This window comes from Aphelocoma coerulescens, chromosome 4 (assembly GCF_041296385.1).
Source record: "Aphelocoma coerulescens isolate FSJ_1873_10779 chromosome 4, UR_Acoe_1.0, whole genome shotgun sequence".
In the NCBI taxonomy this organism is placed as follows: domain Eukaryota; kingdom Metazoa; phylum Chordata; class Aves; order Passeriformes; family Corvidae; genus Aphelocoma; species Aphelocoma coerulescens.
In genome coordinates this window covers 30,744,624-30,764,719 of record NC_091017.1, presented here as the reverse complement: position 1 = coordinate 30,764,719, position 20,096 = coordinate 30,744,624, and the positions used below count along the sequence as shown (strand labels likewise).

Below are 20,096 nucleotides of genomic sequence, written 5' to 3'. Positions count from 1 at the left end.
TCTGATCCAACTGCAGAGTTTCCTGACAGCTGTGCATGAAATCTCACAGGGCTACCTACTCTGAGGTGCTCTGTGATCCTGCTCCCAGGACATCTGGGCAGACACTGGCTCTAGCTGGTTATGGCCTCTGCTCAGGAGACCAGTGAGAAGGCAAGGAGGTGCTCACATTTGCTGCTCAAGCAGTGTCAGGACACAGCACATGGAAATCTGGAAGCTCCAAAGCCCCCCAGCTTCCAGCTTGGGAAAGGCAGGCAGAGTAGGCCTGATCCCTTCTCCAGCATCATGAGGGCAGAGGGACTTGGGACTGAGAATTCTTTCTTTGCTGTCTGTATTCCTGCAATAGACTGAATTGCAGCAGTGGGACTCATCTGATCCCTCTGGGTGCAGTTGCCATTTTTTCTGTGTTTTCTCAGAGGAGTTAATAGATTTTTCCCCCCTCAGAAGTCACTGAGGCTATTATGTACAGCACAGCTGAGCTATGTAACAGTTTTTCTATAACCCAGGAAGTTTCATCATTTCATGAGAAAGAGACTGAGATTTCAGGTAGACTTTTACATTTTATTTTTCTATAAGAAAACAAACAGTAAGTAAAGCTTGTCTTGCTTGTCATATTGGCTGCCACAAGTACTCTTTTTTTGTTTTGAAAAGATTTAGAAATAAGACAAAAATAACCAAGACAACCCCTACCCTAAGCTACAGAATCCCAACTAATAACATTGAAAAAGAAGTTGATAATATTGATCCCTTGTGTACTGGTAGTTAAACTTCAAAAATCAATTGAGAGGAAAGCTTAACTGGCCTTTCTGTAGTATCAAAAAGCAAATCTAAATCCCAGATGTAGAATTTTCACAGCTATAAATATAGGGGATGATCTTCAGACAATGTTAAAATTACTGTTTAATTCCCTTTCCTTCAGGAGAAAGCTCCTATGAGGTGCACTTGGAAAGGAATCCCTGAGTGTACTAGATATACTGTGCGAACCAAGAAGTAGCTTTTCAGAGTGGTGTGCATAAGGAGTGAGACCAGAGTGATCAGCGAGTTCTGCCATCACTTCTGCCTTGAGTGACTTTAAATCTTTGTCCTGTTTGTTCAGGCAAATTCAGCTCTCAACATATAAAGCTATTCCTGCTAAGCAATTACACAAACACTGCTCCGGCAGTGGTCTCCTGAGTGTTTGTAGAAAAAAATGTTAGGTCTTGGTCCTCTAAGATACCTAGGTGAGAAATCCACATTGCTAAACATCTTTGAAAATCTGAGTGCCTGATCTTTTTCACAAAGTAAGACTTTGAAGCCTTACTGTGCGTTCAGCCATGTTTGTATTTCCTCCTTGTTTTCTTTTAGCCATTCAATGTTGCTCTTGACTTGCTCCAGTGACTGACTCCTGGGCAATTCTCCTGCCCCAGCATTAGGATATTTTTCAAAGAAATTTTCCATCTGGAAAAGAGAAAAATAATTGATGTGAAGTAAATAATGCTGCTATCGGGCAAGCGGCTTTTTACAAAGACACAGTCAAGGGTAAATTTGGCTGGGAGAGATCTATAAGCTCATGCTAGTAGCACTGGAATAGTTTCACAGTTAACTCCTGCTGCTTTATGCATTTAGAAGACAAAAAAAAAAAAAAATTCCTGGCCAGAAGATCGTTAAATATATTGACTTAAACCCAAGAGAATTGACGTCACCATACCTGCCAAAGCTGGAGTTCAGTGTTGTAGGTTTGGGTAATAGTTACTATTCGACCAAGGGTTCTGTCATTTATAGTGAATCTAGAAAAACAATTTAATAATGATGCTTGATGCAAAACCATAATTATCTGAAACATAAACTTCTAATTGTGTTACAATATAGCAGATAAACTCAAATTTCAGTATTTTAAAAAATAGTTGAAAAATAGCACCCCTACATAATATCTGAGCTGTTCTTAAATATGTTTACTAATGGAGTGACCTCTTATGGTGGAATAATTTTTTTTAAGTGATTACTGATTGTCTCAAGCTGGAAATTAGGAATATTGCTGTTTGGCAATACAAAAACTGTCCAGTTCACATCTCTAGGCTTGCAGGTGTGCTTTCCTTCTGTGCCCTCACCAAGCACTTAGAAAGAAGATGGAAGGAGAGAGAAGTCACTCAAATGGCGAGGAGCAAAGCTAAAAGGTTTTCTATTACTGCCGCTGTATGTCTGCTGCTTGCTGTTACCATTAGAATAAAATAAAAAAAGCCCCCAATTTTATACTCTGTCTTCTTGTTATGAAATCAGTCACAAGAGTGGAGACTTGATTCACTAATTTCCATGCAATAACCAGACTTCTATGGCCTTGGTAAACTTTCTCTACTTGATCACCATTTACTGGTAGTGATCATTTAGGGAAAGAATGGTTTTCAAGTTAGCAATAAAGTACTTTTTCCACAGCAAATGGATATAATTGTGTTGAATAAGCTTTCAGTTTTCATTTTGCAAAGGCCAGTAATTATAGCTGTATAATGAAAACACAGAAAAGCATGGCATGTAACAAGATTTACAGGTGGATGTGGTTTCCAATGAGTTCATTGGAGTACCTGTCAACTAAGTACTGCCAGTTCAGTCGTATCCAGTCCCAGGCCATTGTTTTCCCATAGGTGTTATATGAGATGTATCTCAGGACTGTGAACACATCTTGGCTTTTGATGAGGCTGGTGTTGTAAATACATTTCAGATACCTAAGGGAAATGCCATAAGGATCAATGAGAGCCATTTCCAAACTGGAATATTATTTTTTTCCTACAGCATTTTAAAGGTAAAGAACACAGACCTAAAACATAAATGTGTCAAGAGATAAATGTATTGAAAGAAATCTTAGTTAGGAATCTCTTTAGCAAAATAGGTAGGGTTTATGTCTCTACTTGAAAATAGCCAAACCCCATTATTATTCCTATATTTTAATGAAGTAGAGAAAACAAGATTGGATCAGTAGAGAAAACAAGATTGGATCAGTTAATAGTTCAGCCAAGCACCAAAAAAAGTAGTAATCCAGACTTTAAAGAAAGATCTTACAGGGACCACGAATAGCACAGGTGGCTTGCTCACATTGACATCTGTACTGCTTGTTTGGAAACTTTTATCCATACAAAATTAAAATTCATTTGGGCAGAGCATGCCTGCAAGTGCTGCAGTTATACTTCCAGTTATGGCACAGATGGTTTTGACTGACAGGGTGAGGCACACATGTTTGCAGGGAGATGAGTAGCATGGTCATGGATTCACAGCACCAGCTGCAGAAGAACACCCTTTCAAGCTGTTCTGTGCTGGGATTAAAGATTGTCTTTTTTTTTCTATATGTAATGGACAATTTTTTTCAATCTGTTTGTTCTTTCTTCCTTTCTTGTTATTTTGATAGTAAATTGAAAGACAAGCTTTCCCTGCCTTAGGAGGGATTTTTTATTTTCTGCAAATATAGGCTGATCTAACTAATTCTAATAATGTCTTAATCATGTCAGCCACTTGTTTTTTAGTGGCTTTAGATTATGGCTGTTGTGGTCAAAAGAATTTAGGAATGCAGCTGCTTCCTACCATTATTTCAATTACTCTAACTCCTATATTTACTCTTCCTGAATCTCCTATACTTCCTTGGTTCACCTCCTTTAAACTTGGAACTCTTTCAAGCAGAGTCTGCTCCATGTTATGATATTTAGATAGGGCTCCAATAGAGTGGTGAATGGCCCTGGTGTAGATGTTTGCTTGCATGTCTGCTACATGATACAACAACATGCAAAGTTATCACGTAAGCTTAAAGTAGCTGGTGTGCTTATGCAGAGCTGGTGAGATACTTGCCCAATCTGACAGCTGGACCAGTCTGGGGCAGTATCCAGACTCCTGATCATTGCCATAGCAGCATGAATTCAACATTTTTGGTTCTAGCTTGAGTACTTCTGCACAGCAGCACAGGGAGCATTTGCAAGTTCACATGGATGCCTTCATAGGACTGTTAATAGCAGTTGCTCAAGGCTGTTTGCCTAATTTTAGCTATGTGGAAGGTAGACATCTAGGCTAAGCAAACTGGAGCCAATGGAGAGTGACTGACAACACCCAAAAGCAATTCTTTCCATCAATTTTAAGCCCCTTTCCTGGTCTGGGATAAGCAGTGCTTTGTAGGTCCAGCCTCCCTTCACTGATTAAAGAGGAAATGGATGACTAATTTACTCCTGATGCTTAACTATTAAACAACTAAAATTGCACAGGGTAAATGCACTGTTGGAAGAGCTGAAGGTTGTTGATTGTGTGCAGCAACTACCATGTCTTCAATATCTTTCCAGTAAAAGAACAAGGCTTTTTACCCGCTGTGGTACAATCTCAAAGGGGCATGTTCGATAACTGGTCTTGAAAATGTGTTGCATACCTCATGCTGTAATCTGACCAAAATGACAGCACAGAAGAGAGGAAGCAGGGAATGAGGAAACAGTGACCAGCTGCTTCTGTAGGAAAAGAGAGATCTATGTGTGTTTAAATCACCTGTCCAAAAGGGTGATGTTCCTCACTGATGCCAGGCCATATAGCAGCTTTTCTTTTTCTTGGGCTAATGAAGTTTCTTGGTATTTCTGGAACATGTAATTCCATGATGTCTCATTGCCTGAGTTCTGCATCCCATAGCGATATACTATGAGTCGGAGATTTGCAGCAATACTAAAATAAAGAAAGAGTACTTAAATATTCTTCCCCCTTTCCTACTTGAGATCAGTGACCCAGTTACTTGCTGTGTTATTCACAAACCACAAAAGATGGGAGCACTCACGTTTCTCCCTGTAACCATCTATTGAAGAGTTGAGAGGCGTTGTTCAAAGCTTCTGAGTCATTCATACTGCAGGCGAAGTCTAGAACAGATGCACGAAGAAGCCTTGGAAAGAGAGAGAAGGAGGGAGAGAGATATCTTCCTATTGCTAACTATTCTTTGAATGCATCAAAAACGTGAGATGGAAAAAATAAAGATTGTCCCACCTCTCTAAATGGCCTCCAGTATCCTCCCAGCGCAGTTGATCCACAATTGGTTTTACCAGATTGCGAAAATATCCCTGAGGTAGAAAAAGGGTGTTGTTACTTGTGTAGATTTCTTTAAATAATAATATATTTAATTTCATAGTTTATTCTCCTTCATTTTTTCCCAGAACTAGCATCTCTTGAATGAAAAGTAGTATGAACAGGCACACACACAATCTTTCCAGATCCCAAGAGCATGCCAAGTCTGAGTGCTTGCAATACTGATGTGCAGATAGGACAAAGCCAACCTGCTTTTCTCCAACCTTGTCTGTGCTGCCAGATGAAGGCTGGGGTACAGCAAGGACACACTGCCCCAACTGCTTTCCAGAGATGATAGATAGTTCAGGACATACTTACTTTAGTGACCATTAAATCACGTTCAGTATTTTAGGTCAACTAACAAACCTGCTCACTGCCACATAGAAATATAGCCATCGTTGGTGCTGAGGACAGGTATCAGAGATTTTGCTGCCCTATAAATACTTCTTTATTGAATGCAGGACAGCCTTTACTAATAAATGTCTGTAACATGCCTTATGGTGACAGATTATAAGAATAATTAGGCATAATTTCTTTTCTCCAAGTGCATGGTCCTGAATGCAGAATCCAGGTAATTCAGATACCACTACTAAACATGTTTAGTGGTTTGGTTGTTTTTTTTTTAAGAGAACAGTAATGAAAAGTAAATATTAATAGTTCAGCAGCACTGAAAATCACTTTAACTTCAGTATTATTCTTGTTAGAGATTCTGAACTCTCAGATTCAGTGGTCCCAAGCTGGATTGGCTTTTATTTTGCTTCATCACCTGAAACAGGGAATAGACATTTGTATCATCTTCAAGCATGTTTGTGAGGTAAGTTACAGCTGATACAGCTGTATGCCAAGGTAAATACTCTGTTTCGTTTCTTAGGTATTTTGTGAGCTCCAGGGGAACAGAGTAATTCACAAGTCCAGGTCTGTGGAAGGAGAAAACATAACTTCTGTTATTTTAATGAATTTGAAGAACTTGCTTCTTCAAAGATATTAGATTTACTATTTATTTTAGAAGGCCTGAAATAGTAAAGTTTGTGAGGGAGAAAGTAGTCTGGAATGTAACTTGGAAGGTGTTTTCCAAAGAGATAACCAAGTAGGCACGCACTATTGTGCTGTTGTGAGAATCCTGTTCATATGTGCAGCCAGCCCAGTGTGCCTAGAAGTGGGCAGCCCTTAACTGACTACATTAATACTATAAAAAAGAAAGGACTTGCTGGTTGGAGACATTCTGAAAGGCTAAGGAGACTTAGAGGCTGTTACAGGTCACCTAAAATTATCTGTCAGCATGGCTGGGCACAAGATGCAGAAGTTCCCAATCAAGTTTCTAGAAAAAGCAGCTGAGGTGGGAGCTACCCAATGCCTTAGTATGCACTGTAGGCATGCCTCTACTTTTCTGGATACCTAACTTCTTCTGGAGTGCTACTATTATTGTTAATTATGTAGAGAAAACACCCCTTTCTAAGACATGTGCAATTAAAGCCGGCTTTTTTTCTTGCCATGGTACTGAAAGGGACCATTTCTATTGATTGCATTGATAATGCAAGTTGCCAATGCGTACTTAAATGCACCTCTTTTGGAGGACAAGATAAAGCAACAAAGAATTAAGGCTCGTACCAAATTCAGATAATTTCTTTCAACCACCTGGGTTGCATGAATACTAATTATTAGGCAACAGAAAGTGAAAAACTTGTGTGGAAATCTCTGCAGGAAAATAGTTTACCTTGCTAAAGAAAAAGCGTCATCCAAAATCCCTGCACGATCAGCAACTGAAAAACTCTGTGTGAAAAGAGGAAAAGAGGGATCAAGGATATACAGATTATTTGCAGAAAAACCCCTGCCTCTACAGATCTCTTATAAGAGACCCACCAGACAGGTTAGACATTATGCCACTTACTGTGTGGTTTTGGAGCAGAAGAGTGCTTAACCTGGCCCAGTTTTGACTATCATAATTCACCCGAAAGAATCCAATGTGGTCTGGATTAACGTTCAGAAAAGTATCAGGAGAAGCTGGTGGTGTAATTCCTACAAAACAAACAAACAGTGATTGGTTTGTGCACCTTGTATGACATGGAACTCACTGGAGATTCCTTAACTCCAAAAGTATTATTTGGTTTTAATGGATATCAGAATAAGATCGAAACCTTAATTTTATTTATTTCATTATTTATTTCTAAATGGCTCTGAGAAAAAATGAGTTTTTATAGATTTTGATTAACGCCAGCACTTGTCTTAGAACAATGAATTGTGGTAATTACTTGGGCAAGCTAGTTTGTTAAACTTAAAATGGAGATCATTGTGAGTAGGGTGAGGATGGTGAGATTTAGTGTCGTTGTAAGAAGTAAAAATTGCAAAGAAGCAGTTCTTGCAAATATATTTTTTAAAGGTTTTTCATCCTCATGTGCACTATTAAAGTTCTCATATTTTATCGTCCATTAGTTTCATTCTTCAGTTTGTTTCAACTAACTTTAACTTTTCTGTCTGTACTTTTCTTTGATTCTATTTTTGTAGCTATTGATAAAGGATTTACAAAATAGGCTGAGACTTTATTCAAGCATTCATGTTTAAGGATTTTCCCATTTAAAAATGAATACTTGAAAAATGTTCCTTTCTCAGAAGCTTGGCCTGGTCCAGTTGATGATGCTACTTATGAAAATTTTTCTATTTCCCATTGAAAACAGTGGTCTTCAATCTTGTGGTTTGAGGATGGCTGTAATTAAAAGCACGTTTCTGTTTGGATGATGCATACAAAGTATTTCTAAAGGCATTTTTCCCTACAGTTGCTGTTTTCCCTGCAAGACAGAAATTTTGTGGATGTAGAACTAAGCACCTAATCAAGACTTTGCAGGCTTTGTGAAGTTAATAGCCCCTCGAAGCCTACCCTAAGGTCATGTGGAAATCAGAGAAAGAAAATGTCTTTGTGTTAACTTCTGAATTGTATCATGACATAAGATGTTTTTTGTTTGCTTTTGCATGAATAATAAAAGCAACCAGGTTAAAAAAAAAAAAAACAAAAACAAAACAGAACAAAAGACAAAATACATTTTAAATAAGTAACAAACGTGTACAAGAAAAGACGGGGTGATTGTAATATTTCTGAAGTTTAATGGGATGTAATTTAAAATCTGAAAAAGGTCAGTAATTTTTCCCCACATTTTTGTCTACTGGAGGTGTAGAACAAGAAATTCAGATTTGACTGCATAATAGAATAATGATCAAAAAAACCCATTAGGAATTTTCTCAGTTCTGAAATCAGCATTTGAAAATGTGATTAATAATTTCTAATTCTTTTTCTTTAATTGAACTCAAATTGCCAGTTTACCATGCCACAGAAGCCTTCATCAGCCTCCCACTTCACCTCTTTTCTTGGACTGGACAACAGCCATATCTAAGCCAAATTGATTTTAGCACATTATAGATAAGAGTATGCATAGATGTTTGCTTGAATAGGACTGTATTTAAACAGATGCTTAAGTACTATGCTGAAACTGAGCCTAAATTGACATAATGTTTGTATAGGGGAAATAGTAATCTTATCACTGAAATTACTAGTAACTGCAGTACAGCCAAGCTGTGTGCTAGCTCCCAGATCTGAAAACTGGAAAGTATGAAAGTTCATTCTGTGTTCTATTTCTTGTAAGGCATATTGAGAAGTTTTATCCATTCATTATCCTTAAAAGAGAGGAAGACATTTACCTGTAGAATTTGATGCGTTGTATAAAATATAATCTGATGAATTCCCAAGCCTCCATTTGACTGGTATATTCCATTTATAACTGAAATTATTTAATGGGAAAGAAAATCAAATGATATCTGAAACAAAATGGTACAAACCCGCCTCCATTATGTGTCTTTGTTTGTTTGTTTCAATGCTTGCATCTTGTTTTATGAAGCCAACTGTGTGCTTATGTACATATACATTTAATAAATTATGTCAGGCAATACTCTAGCAGAATACAAAGCAATTAATTTAGTAAAAGACTATATGTGAATAATTGGTGTTAGTGTTAATGTTGATGTGTCTAGGGCTTTGTGCAGACACTAGTTAATCTTTTGCAATGCTGACTTGAAATGAGTGTTAAGTATTACAAAATTTTTTTACAGATTGAAAAAATGCAAGAGTTTAAGCAACCACTGTGATACAGTTAATAGGACCTCTTGCCTCTTCCAGCCTGTTTTTTCTCTCCAAGACAACTCTAATTCCTTCATTATAAAACACTGGCAGCCAAATGCGACCTTACCTCTTGCTCTTCAGCTCCTTGTATACGTTATTGGGTAGGTGCAGATTCCTCAGTCCAGGGCATGCCCAGGACAAAGCTGAGAAGTTTGGGCAGGAATGGAGCCATGGCACAGCCTGACCAAGACTGTGACCAGGCTATCAGGGAAGTGGGACAGCAGAGCATGCTGTGAGCATTATGTCAGCCGCCTGCATAGGGCTGCTAAAATTATTAAGCCCTTTTTAGCAGTCAGCTTCTGTTCCATAGTAGTATATTATAATTCATCCCAGGGGGATTCCCCCTTGGTGACAAGTGCTATGGGAAAATAGAAGTCATCTTTATAATCCTGGGTTAAGTGGATGGTCATTAACTTCCAGAAAATAAAAAAATTGAGGTTATGGTATCTCCTCCTACCTCCAGGAAGAAAAAAAATATTGTTTTGTATCTCCTAAACAAAATATCTTAACAGATTTATACACTTCTAGTTTTATTAGTTCTCTTATGGAGCTTACTACAATGGAATTTAGAGAGGTATTGTGTTTCCCAAGAGCAAAACCATATTTGTTTTGGTTTTTGTTTGGGATTTTTTTATATTTGTTTGTGTAAATGCATTTAATGAGGTAGATTTTATTTCATTTTCATGTTCCTGAGATTCCATTCATAATTACTCCTCCTGAGCATAAGATACAATAGCTGTGTCCTGTTAACCATGCATACTGAGTAGGTGTTCCTAATGCACTATGCTGCAGCTACACATTTGCCCAGCAGCACTACTTTAGGAGCACAGGTTTTTAAACTTCCATTTCTTTGGAGTGCTGGCATGCAGGAGAGGACTCCTTAAAGCCGAACAAACTTGGAACAAGCCAGCAGCTCAGGAGACTATTCAGAGAATAAAGCATACACAAGACCTGGAGGTTTCATGAATTAAATCAAAAGAGGAGATATTGATGTTCAGTGAATTGACTTTTAGGCAAGGGAGTAAGTGTGTCCCAGGATAAATAATATCAGCATTATAATACATATTATGACATCTTATTTTTGAGTCATTTATAAAAACTAAATGTTCAGAAACAAATTCCCCTTTTGCTTTAGCAATGGCAGGGACAGTACACAGCTCAGCTTCTTGACAGATTAAGGTAGGAACAGTGGGATTTCTACTCAAGAAATTACAAGTGGCAATGTGCTGTAAAAACTGAAGTTACTAAAAAGTAGGATCCCTGAGTCTGCTACCTCAGCACATAGTGCAGTAAATCAAATTTTTTAACACAAAGAAGTAATTTTGCCTAAATAGTTTGTAACTCCATCCTTCAGATGGCACAGTGCTGTACTTTTTGTCTGTGAAATTTTCTGCTTAGGTTGGGAGAAATGCAATGTTGCAAATACATGGATAGTTACCTAATTCCAATTCTTTTGATGCCTATTCAAAATTACCGATAGCTGAGCCTTCTCATTGCTCATTCCTTTTTTCTTTTTAATTAGAGGGAAATAGAGTAGTCACAACTGTTTTCTTCCTTCTTCATTTTCTCCCTGCTCTTTCTTGCCCTTTGTATTAAAAGAGCTAGTAGAAGTCAATGAAAAAAATGCATTTGGGTTGATTTAGTTGTGGTTCATACTGGCAAGTTTTACTGATTAAGTTATTGGTCCAGTTCAAGGAGCAAAACCTTCTAATATGGGTTAATTGGAATCTCTTTCACTGAAATGTTAGCAAAGTTGTACTGCCTCAGAATTGGGGCTGGCTAAGAAATTGCAGAATAGCAGGTCTGAAAAGTTAATCAGCTGGTTAATGCCATGGTGCAGCCAAGCCGTTTTTCTGTGCAGGTCCACCAACCCACAGGTAAAGTTCATTTCCCTTCAGGTTAGTCACCTGTTACTTAAATATGCTCCAATACATATCCCACCTGTCTTAAACAGGCCACATAACAGCCCAAGATGGCTTACTTTGCCTGGATAACTATCTTTTAAATGGTTAAAATTAAGCAATATGATCCTAAGTAAAACAGAGAAAAAATAGTTCGTGATGAGGATTAATGACATTTATACATGACCATCTACTTCCCAGTAACTCATGGTTTTAAGACATGCAGAGAAGACCCTGTATTGTATGTGAAGACCCTGTGATACGTTATAGATCCTAGGCCATATAGGAAAGGAATAAACTACTGTGGTATAAAATACTTGGATCACAGTATCTGATTTCTGGACAATTTTGTGGCAGTTTTCTTAGTCTGAGAGACTATAATTTGCAGTGATGCAACAGATGACTTCCAACAATCTGAACTGTGTGTGGAAATCAGGTTTCCTGAGAGATCCTGTCCAATTTTATTCTACTCTGTTAGAGAAAGAAACCCTGAGACAAAGGGCTGATGTTGTTTTAAATTTGCAATATTTGTGTCTAACTTCCTCCTGGAGTCCTTAAAAAAAAAAAAGCTGAGAATAAGTTTAGCAAGAATGAGTAAAATACTACCTATGTATATGGGAGATGTAGAGGGTAAATGTACAGTATTTCTACCTGGTTTGAATCGACATTTGCAGTAGGAACTTACCCAAGATCAGAAGGAGGATGAGAAGCATTTGCACTGGGATCCAAAAGAAAACGTTTCTGTGTGAATACTGAATTATTTCCCATCTCCAAAACAGGGTAGCCCATCTGCCTAGTCCATGTGTCCATGACTTCCTTCACAGGTTTATTACTTGCCTATGAATGATGGAACAGGTTGCAGTGAAAATGGAAATTCAGTCCTAAGAGGAAAAAAGTATCTCTGGTATCAAGAAAAAGAAGAGCAGAAAGGGGCAAAGAGCTGGTTCAGAGCAAAAATTCCTCCATTAAATCCTTCTATAGCACCTGTTATTGAAGAAAGAAATGAATTGGAAACTTGGGCACCGACAGAAGAAATGAGAAATATGTAGGCAGGAGACTGGCCAGTAATATGGACAAGAAATACTGAGGAACCTTTGAAGTCCCTTGCATGCTCTAAGATCTCTCTATTTTTTTCTGACAGAAAAACTGAACAGGACAGAAAGGACACAGGGAGATTTTCCAAAGCCAGAAGCCTCCTTGCAGTGTGTCCTGTTTTGAGGAAGGAAGAGTCAGTAATAACCACCAGCAGCTGCACCAATGTAAAATTTGATTTGTTCTGTGAACCATGAACATCTGTCCTAGGAACTGGACAGCTGGAGAAAGCTGTCACTACCTCCCCAGGATGCCACCTGTGAGAGAAGTGAGCTAGGGTCACCTCTAGTGTTTCCTTCTCAAGATGAGGTAGATGATGTGAAGATGCAGAAGACTAAAGAGAGAAAGTAGGAATTTTTGCTGAGCAAGAAGTCTGAAACCAAGGGGAAGACAGGAACTAGAGAAGAGACACAAAAGCACAATTTAGGCTGTGCGAGTGTCCTCAGGGTTGGAAGAAAAGGAAATAATATCAGGGAAGAACCTGGCAGTATGCAGGTGGGCTTTTGGGGATAATGAGATAGATGGAAAAAAATAGCCCAGCCTCAAGGAAGAGGAAAGATCAGAAAATGATGGCACAGATGATGACTCAACTGGGATTCAGAAGCTAGAGAGGGAGATAAGCACAAGAATTACTCAGGAATTGATACTTCTGAGAGCTTTCAAACGCCTGAATCTGGATAGAGAAGAAAGAGAACGGGGTGCCTGTGTATGGTGCATGAGAGGTGTTTTCACACATGAAATGAGTTTGAGTTGCGGGGGATTGTTTCAGTAGCAGGCTATTTGTAAGCAAGACCTCCTTTCCTGTTTCCTCTTTCATTCCCACAGTCTCATGCCAAAAAAAAAAAAAAAAAAAAAAAAGACAGAGAGAGAGAGAGAGAAAATAATATATATTTGCTAGAAATAAGAGATATTGGAATATACTGGGAAGCTGCCTAGCTTGTGATCTCTCATTGACAGAAGAGTTACAGAATATAAAAAGTTTGAGAAACTGAAATCAGTGGGTGAGATATGAAACATTTTTTAGCAAGGGTATGGGTGGATGCAAAACATACCTCTTCCAGAGCTTCCCAAAATTGTTGTGTGTTGGCATTCTGGAAATGATGTTTCTTCAAATATGCCTAGAGAGAGATGGAAGACTGTGAAAATACTAGCAGTGTCTCTTCTTTGCCTATGAAAACAATACACATATTCAGTTTTACAGGGGTACAGAGAGCACGTCTCAGTTGCACAAGGTATCCACACGTGGGCGGTAGCATTGTGAGTGGGAGATGAAACAGATCAGCATTCAGCTGACGAAGTTCTTTTGCTGTCCAGTGTATCCCATAACACCAAAAGTCAGCCTTTCCCAGAGTGACTTGTTAGTATGAAATAAATTTGTACTTGAAGAGTTCTTTGTGTTTTGTTTGAATGGACACCACTATACCCTGTTGCAAATTTCTGACTAACGTAAGAGGTTGTTTAGCAGGGGGAGGATATTTAATGAGATTTCACTACCTGTGGACTCATAGTAACCTCTAAGTTTTAATCAAAACGACTGTTACAAGGAGTAATGGTGTTCACCAAAGAGTTCGCAACGCCTAAACCTTATTCCTATCCTGTGTCTTCCCTGGCTGCTTGGCGGGTGTTTTCCTCCCCTGTCACTGCTCCTGGTGATGTTCAGTCAGTAGATGGTGCTGTTTGTTTCGCTGTTGGCCACAGCTGCCTACGTTGGTGCTCTTGAAGGCTCTGAGCAGAAGGGAAGGGTTAGGCTCTTGGGGACGACGTGGCTGTATTTTCCCATCTCGGGTAACTGTTCTGATTGAATATATGGAAGGGGAAGTACAGGAAAATACAACTGTCTTGTAGCAGCCCATAAATGTACTCTTCATGAGGGAGGGAAGTAAGAACAAATGTGGTAAGCCTGCACTGCAACTCTTGTAACCAATGTCAGTTCAGAGGAAAGGACAGACAATCGTTCTCCTTCTGGGAGGCCCCCTTTCTTCCATTTTGTCTTTCTATAATTTTGTAGAACCATGTTTTTCCTCCACAAGAAAGGACTATGAACTGTGCAATATATGTCCCTTTTCTTCTCCCTATTACCTTGACTTTCTAGGGCTGGGTGTCCCTGCATCAGGGAATGGATGAGCTTATGCCTCTGAGAGTGTCCCTACATAGCAGGCTGAGTTGGAGGATCCTGGCAATAGCAAGCTGCAGACACACTTTACAGTGGAATGAGGGGATCCCAGCTGACAACAGGATAACAGTGGGGTGGAGGAGGTTTTTGCTGCTAAAAGCTGTCAGGAATTTAGATCCTCACTGTCTGGCTATCAAATCTTAATGCAGTTCACATTCCTGCTTCTGTGGGAACATGGAACTTCTTCACCTCCATGTTGTCCACTCAGTACTGAAATGCACTAAGTACTTTTGCTAGCAATACCAGGATCTCTGATATTCACTTTTTGAATAATGGTTTTGCTACTGTCACATGAAGATGGGCTGTAGTTCTGGTGGGTTTTGGTGCCACCTTTACCTGACAGCCTTTCTGGAAGACGTCTGGTGTAATCCAGTCTCGAATCATTCTGAGGATTGATGCACCCTGAGGACAAAGGGAAAGGGGAGAAGGTCAACCCACACTGCTCTAACACTGATTTCCGTTCATCTAAAAAGCAACATGTGAAGGAGTATTTTATAAGGCAAAAATTGAAACCGTTCATCAGACTAAGGAAGTGTTTCTTCCAATTCCTTTGTGGGATGGCATGCCTATCTGGTGGAGCTTAAATGTGGGTGTGAGAATCAGTCTTTAGTTGTGATCAGACACTTGTTTCTGTGTTCAGCTCCTGCTGCTGCAGGTTACTATCCTGCCACTCTACCAGTTTGTGTGAGCAGGGCTTCCTGTTTCGTGTTGAACAGGGCAGGGGTGAAGGCAGCTGGGGACTACTCCTGTTAGGGGAACAGCCTGAGAGAGGCAGTGACTTCAGCTGACCACACAACAGGAAGGGAACTCTAAAATTGCTACAAGTCTGGGGCTTTACAATGCCATCTCAAGGAGTGAGATTTGCTGAGGACTGGTGTAAGAGCTCTGGCCTCTGAAGCAGGGTAGAACTGGGATCAGAGAAGTTACTTGGCTGTCACAGAAAAAAACCAAACAATTAGGACTTCAAAAGAAGAAAGAAACAGAAGAAAGACGGGAGAGAGAAGTAGAAGAGCCATGCGCAACAAAAACCAGAGTGTGCACAAAATGATGAAGAAAAAAAAGAAGCAGTGCAAACTCAATCTAAGATTCAAAATACGATTTTAGGATTAGCATGTTTTCATTTTCTGAACTAAATCAAGAGGCAGTTGAGAGCCTAATGCTATGAAGGTTTAAAAATCCAGTTGTCCCATGAAAACAAGAATGTTATCTGAATTCTCAGTAAATCCTGTTTCCTCTATTTATGTGTCTGAGAATAATGACTGGATGAGTCATGGCAGAGGGACTGTTTGAACAGATATGCCCCAAACTGCTTTCCAGGCTATTGTTGGAGAGTCAAGGTGGTCAGCAGATGACTGTTTTCTGATACAGAATTCTGATGTATTTGCCATGGAATATGTTCAAATACAATTCAGTAATATTTAGAACAGATACCCATTAGTGGTAGTCATAAGGCTGCTTATGTTCAATGGTGATCATGCAGCCACATGTATGCACGAGGGAACCTCAGTTCCTCAGCTTTGTCTATCAGCCATTTCTTATCTGATATCACTTCTCACAAACAATCCCCTCCCATTTATATTAAAAGCCAAAGTAGAAATACACACTTATACATGCATTTGGTGACAGTGGAGAATTCTCTTGCTTTAAATTGTAATGTATAGTTAGTCACTTGCACCTTCTACTATTGTTTTTCAGTCTCTCCCCCTACTCTTGTCATTCCTCTGTAGTCCATGATGGACTTTGTTTGAGAAAAACTCATCCTAACAAAAATCACTGATTATAGGAACGCCAGTATTTTAATAACTTTCTTTTCTTACAACTACTTGGGGAGGCTCAGGAAAGTGACCTTAATTTGAATACCTGACGTTCTCTGACGGGGGTATAGGGGGGAGTCTTTTATCAACACCCACATAATTTCATAGTAATTGCCAAGTACATGACAAGATTTGTTTGTGGCAGAAATGTGGAACATGAATCCTAAACTTCTGGAGCTGGGAAGTTCCAAAAATGTGGGCGTCCAAGAGAAAATTTCTAACAGAACTTATTTAAGACAAAAAGTATCACTGCTACTTTAATAAAACCTTTCAAATTAAGACAGAGGATTAAAGAGAAAGAGATGAATTGCAAATACTTTTTTAAAGCAGATTAAAACAATTATATACATTAATTATTTACTCACCAGCTCTGCTCTAGTAGAGCTTTCCTAAGCATGTAATGCCCTACCAATCACACAGCAGTTAGAGGATCTCTTACAGAATATGCTGCAATGACTCCATAGACACTTAAGCAATTCATTAGAGTTTTAGGATTGTATAAGCCCTCTGGTTGTTCTGGTAAGACTAACAGAGAGCATTCCAAATTATGCTTTATTTGTTTAGTGATGAATATTATCATGAAAAGATTGTTTTTATAAGAAAAATGCAAAAGAGAAGCCAAAATAAAGCCAAAAAGAAACAAGTTAATTTTGTCATGCACTTATATATAAATACCAACAGTAATTTGAGCTAAATCTACGCAAAGACTTTCTCTTTCAAGCCAAATTATAACCCAAGCCAAATTATATCCCAAGCAAACTGTTCCCAAACAATGCACAAGTCCTCAAGTGTTTTCCCTTAAAAAAATGAGTTCATGTAGCAATTATCTGGGCACAAAGAGATGAGTAAAAGCTAGGATTTTTTTTTCTCCATTGTTTTTCAGACCCTGCAAAAGTTTGTCTCTCGCTTAGCTCACCACTAAAATACATTTTGATCCAGAGTACTTGATTTAGCTCTGTCTATTTCGTGACTTTTGTTAGTTTGATTTAAAAACAGTGTTACACAATGCAGGTTTTTACATGGTTTATGATTTGACTGTGAGGCATTTATGATGCAATAAATACTGCTCATATTGTTGGATAGAGGATTTAACAATTGAAAACAGAAAACTGATGGAAATGGATGGATAAAGTCTAGCTAATAAAAGTAGTATCTACGGTTACAGACTGTAGCACAGCTAAAGCTAAACTCAATGCAATGTATACTTTATGTTTAGCTGATAATGGGAGCCTGGGGGGAAAGCAACAAGCTGTATTTAATAATGGTGGATTTTGTGTGTTCAGTGGAAGCGTGTTATGGCATCATAGAGGGAATACTGACAGTGTCATACAAAAAGCTGCCAATAAAAATACTGTGTATCAGGTTCAGAAGCAGCATGGGAGATGGCTGTTTGAAGAGAAGAGTGTACAAAGGCCCAGCTCCTTCCTTGCCTTGGTGTGGTGGTGAGAGGGAAGAGGGACAGGGCTCCTCCTGTGCTTCTTTGGGCTTGTCTCTTGATGTACTGCAGAAAATAACTGGAGGGAACAGTGCTGTTGGGGCCCTTGAGTCAAGAGACTCCCTGGTTAGATACAGGGGGACACCTGCTTTGTTCCATGTCTAAGGCTTTTCTAAGGACAAAGTGGCTTTGGCTACATCTGATATGGAGGGAGACCATAGGCTGGGTCTTCAAAGTGGTGATCCTCAGCATAGCTGCTGGTGTCCCTCACACTCTGGACCTCACAGCACTTTCCCACAAGTGCTGAGCTCCGGGCTGCTGCCCCACACAGCAAATACTGCCAGACGCCACGGGCTCCAGAAGGCCTCTGTGTGCCCTGACAACAGCTGGGAATGTCCTAGAACAAAGATCTGCACAGACACAGCTCAAGTGAATTAGGAGTCCTAATTATGAGCACCCCTGACTTTTATCTCCTCTCCAAAGTCGCCACTTCCTTTGCATCCAAAGTCACAATGGGAGGATATCCTACCTTACTGTAGGATATCCCATCAAACACAGAGGTAATTTCAGCTGGAGATGACACCTCGACTACAACTGGGTGAGAAGACAGCAAAGAGTCATCCTTCAGTACAGGAAGCACATCTTCAATTAAAACCTGTTCAAGCTGAGAAAGAGAAGACATTAGAATAGAAACAAAGGCAGGAGTATATGTCTATTTCTCAAATAAGTAGCTTGAACTGTACTTCTCTAGGCAATTTGAAATGGAATGAAATTGCATGCCCTTTAGAGAAGGACTTGCAAACTCTTTACATCTAAGAGGAGAAGGATACAATTTTTCCTTAACTAAGATAAATTTTCTTCTGCAGATTCTGTTTTCCTGTGTGTATCATAACCCAGACACATCCATCCCACCCTCCCTTGCCCCCAGTAGGCAAAAAGAGTAGCCTGTGTTACCAATTTCAGAAGTGTGACAATATTCACAAAGCATTATGATCTCCTCTTGCAAAAATGGAGCTGGGTAGGAAGGGAGGGAGGGAAGAAGGAGGCAGTGTTCCCCATCCCAAGGCTTATAATGTTTTTTTTTAAGCAATTTAAATTTTTTAAAAAAAGATTAAGTAGCCAGCAGTCAAAATCCCCGTACTTCCTAATCAATATTGACCAAAAAAGACTAAAATTCAATTTAGCTTTCCTCTTCTAATACTCACTAGGATAACATTGAAATGTCTTAGATCTTACATGAACATAGTATCTAGATACAAAAACATCTTTTAAATTTTAAACTCAGTAATTAGAATTTTTATTACATAGTTAGGACCACAGATCTTCTACTTTAAAGTGTAAAAGTGACCCAGGAATGATTCTGTTCTCAGCCTCTCTGCAGGGAGAGAGGCAGGGAAAGCAGCAAGTAGGCACCGCCTGCTTCTGAAGTCACCAAGCTCAGGGGATAGCAGATTTCAACAGGCTGAACCTATGCAAAACCTGCTCTGCTCCCTTCCACTGGCATATGGTCTATATCTCCCAGTACCCAGAACCTCACGACACCTGGACAGCTGGGGGAAAATATGCATGCTATGTGCCATCACATCTGTTTGGGAAGGGAGGAAGGAAGGAGCAAGAAAACTGCCTTTATTCACAGAGTATAATGCAAATTAAAGGCTTACTTCTTTGTAACACCCTTAAAGCCTCTGGAGTTGGCACAGTTAGCACTTCAGCCATCCACTGTCACTACCTATTTTTGCACTGCACAGAGTAGAGATTGTCTGAGCTGGAGCATTTGAAATGACACTTACAATGCTGGCAGAAGCTGAATGGGAGTCCAGTATTTTCCTTGATAATAGCTCAAGATGTGGAGACAGGCCCAGGTTCCCAACCCTTACCAGAGCAGATAACGATCCTAAGTCCCATGAAGAGAGTACAGCCCAACTAAATAAATACAGGATAATTTCCATCTTTCAGAGTTAGACCTTTCAGCAACTCTGCAAAATTGTTAAGGTTCGGTCCAGAACACACCTAGGTGTTATTTTGCCATAATAACCAAACACTTGATTCACTTGTTAAAAAATAATAACTCTTCCCTGTAGACTAAAACTTCATAAAGTTTACTTTGACTAATTCCAGACCATAATATAGTAGGAGAAAAACTTAAACCAACTTTTTCTTTATGTTGCACCACACTATGTTAGTTTTCTATAAATATACTTTAAGTCTTCATCATCCCTGTCTAAATTTTACTCCCTTCCAAAACGTTCCTCCCAGCCCCGCCAACCCTCCACAAGGCAGAAATAGTTACCATTTGCCACTCTGGTTCTGATGCATTTGCTCCCAGGAACTCAAAATAAGTGGCAAATCCTTCATTTAACCACAAGTCATCCCACCAGTCCATGGTTACAATATTTCCAAACCACTACAATTATAAACATAAAGATGTAAATTTAGATAAATAGTACATGTACATTTCAGTATCTCACATCTC

General features: G+C 39.2%; 1 protein-coding gene across 1 annotated transcript in view; it reads right to left on the bottom strand.

The window, feature by feature from the left end:
• Positions 1 to 537: 537 nt before the first annotated feature.
• ENPEP (glutamyl aminopeptidase) overlaps positions 538 to 20,096 on the bottom strand; it is a 46,873-nt gene continuing 27,314 nt past the window's right edge. The window contains exons 7-21 of the mRNA XM_069013353.1: positions 19,914 to 20,027; positions 18,153 to 18,287; positions 14,711 to 14,776; positions 13,254 to 13,319; positions 11,795 to 11,946; positions 8,731 to 8,810; positions 6,932 to 7,059; positions 6,758 to 6,813; positions 5,810 to 5,960; positions 4,966 to 5,039; positions 4,763 to 4,864; positions 4,483 to 4,653; positions 2,553 to 2,693; positions 1,685 to 1,763; positions 538 to 1,434 (exon numbers count right to left, since the gene is read on the bottom strand). Coding sequence (XP_068869454.1) covers positions 1,294 to 1,434; positions 1,685 to 1,763; positions 2,553 to 2,693; positions 4,483 to 4,653; positions 4,763 to 4,864; positions 4,966 to 5,039; positions 5,810 to 5,960; positions 6,758 to 6,813; positions 6,932 to 7,059; positions 8,731 to 8,810; positions 11,795 to 11,946; positions 13,254 to 13,319; positions 14,711 to 14,776; positions 18,153 to 18,287; positions 19,914 to 20,027 — 1,656 coding nt within the window. The 3' untranslated portion in view covers positions 538 to 1,293. The remainder of the gene's footprint in view (positions 1,435 to 1,684; positions 1,764 to 2,552; positions 2,694 to 4,482; positions 4,654 to 4,762; positions 4,865 to 4,965; positions 5,040 to 5,809; positions 5,961 to 6,757; positions 6,814 to 6,931; positions 7,060 to 8,730; positions 8,811 to 11,794; positions 11,947 to 13,253; positions 13,320 to 14,710; positions 14,777 to 18,152; positions 18,288 to 19,913; positions 20,028 to 20,096) is intronic.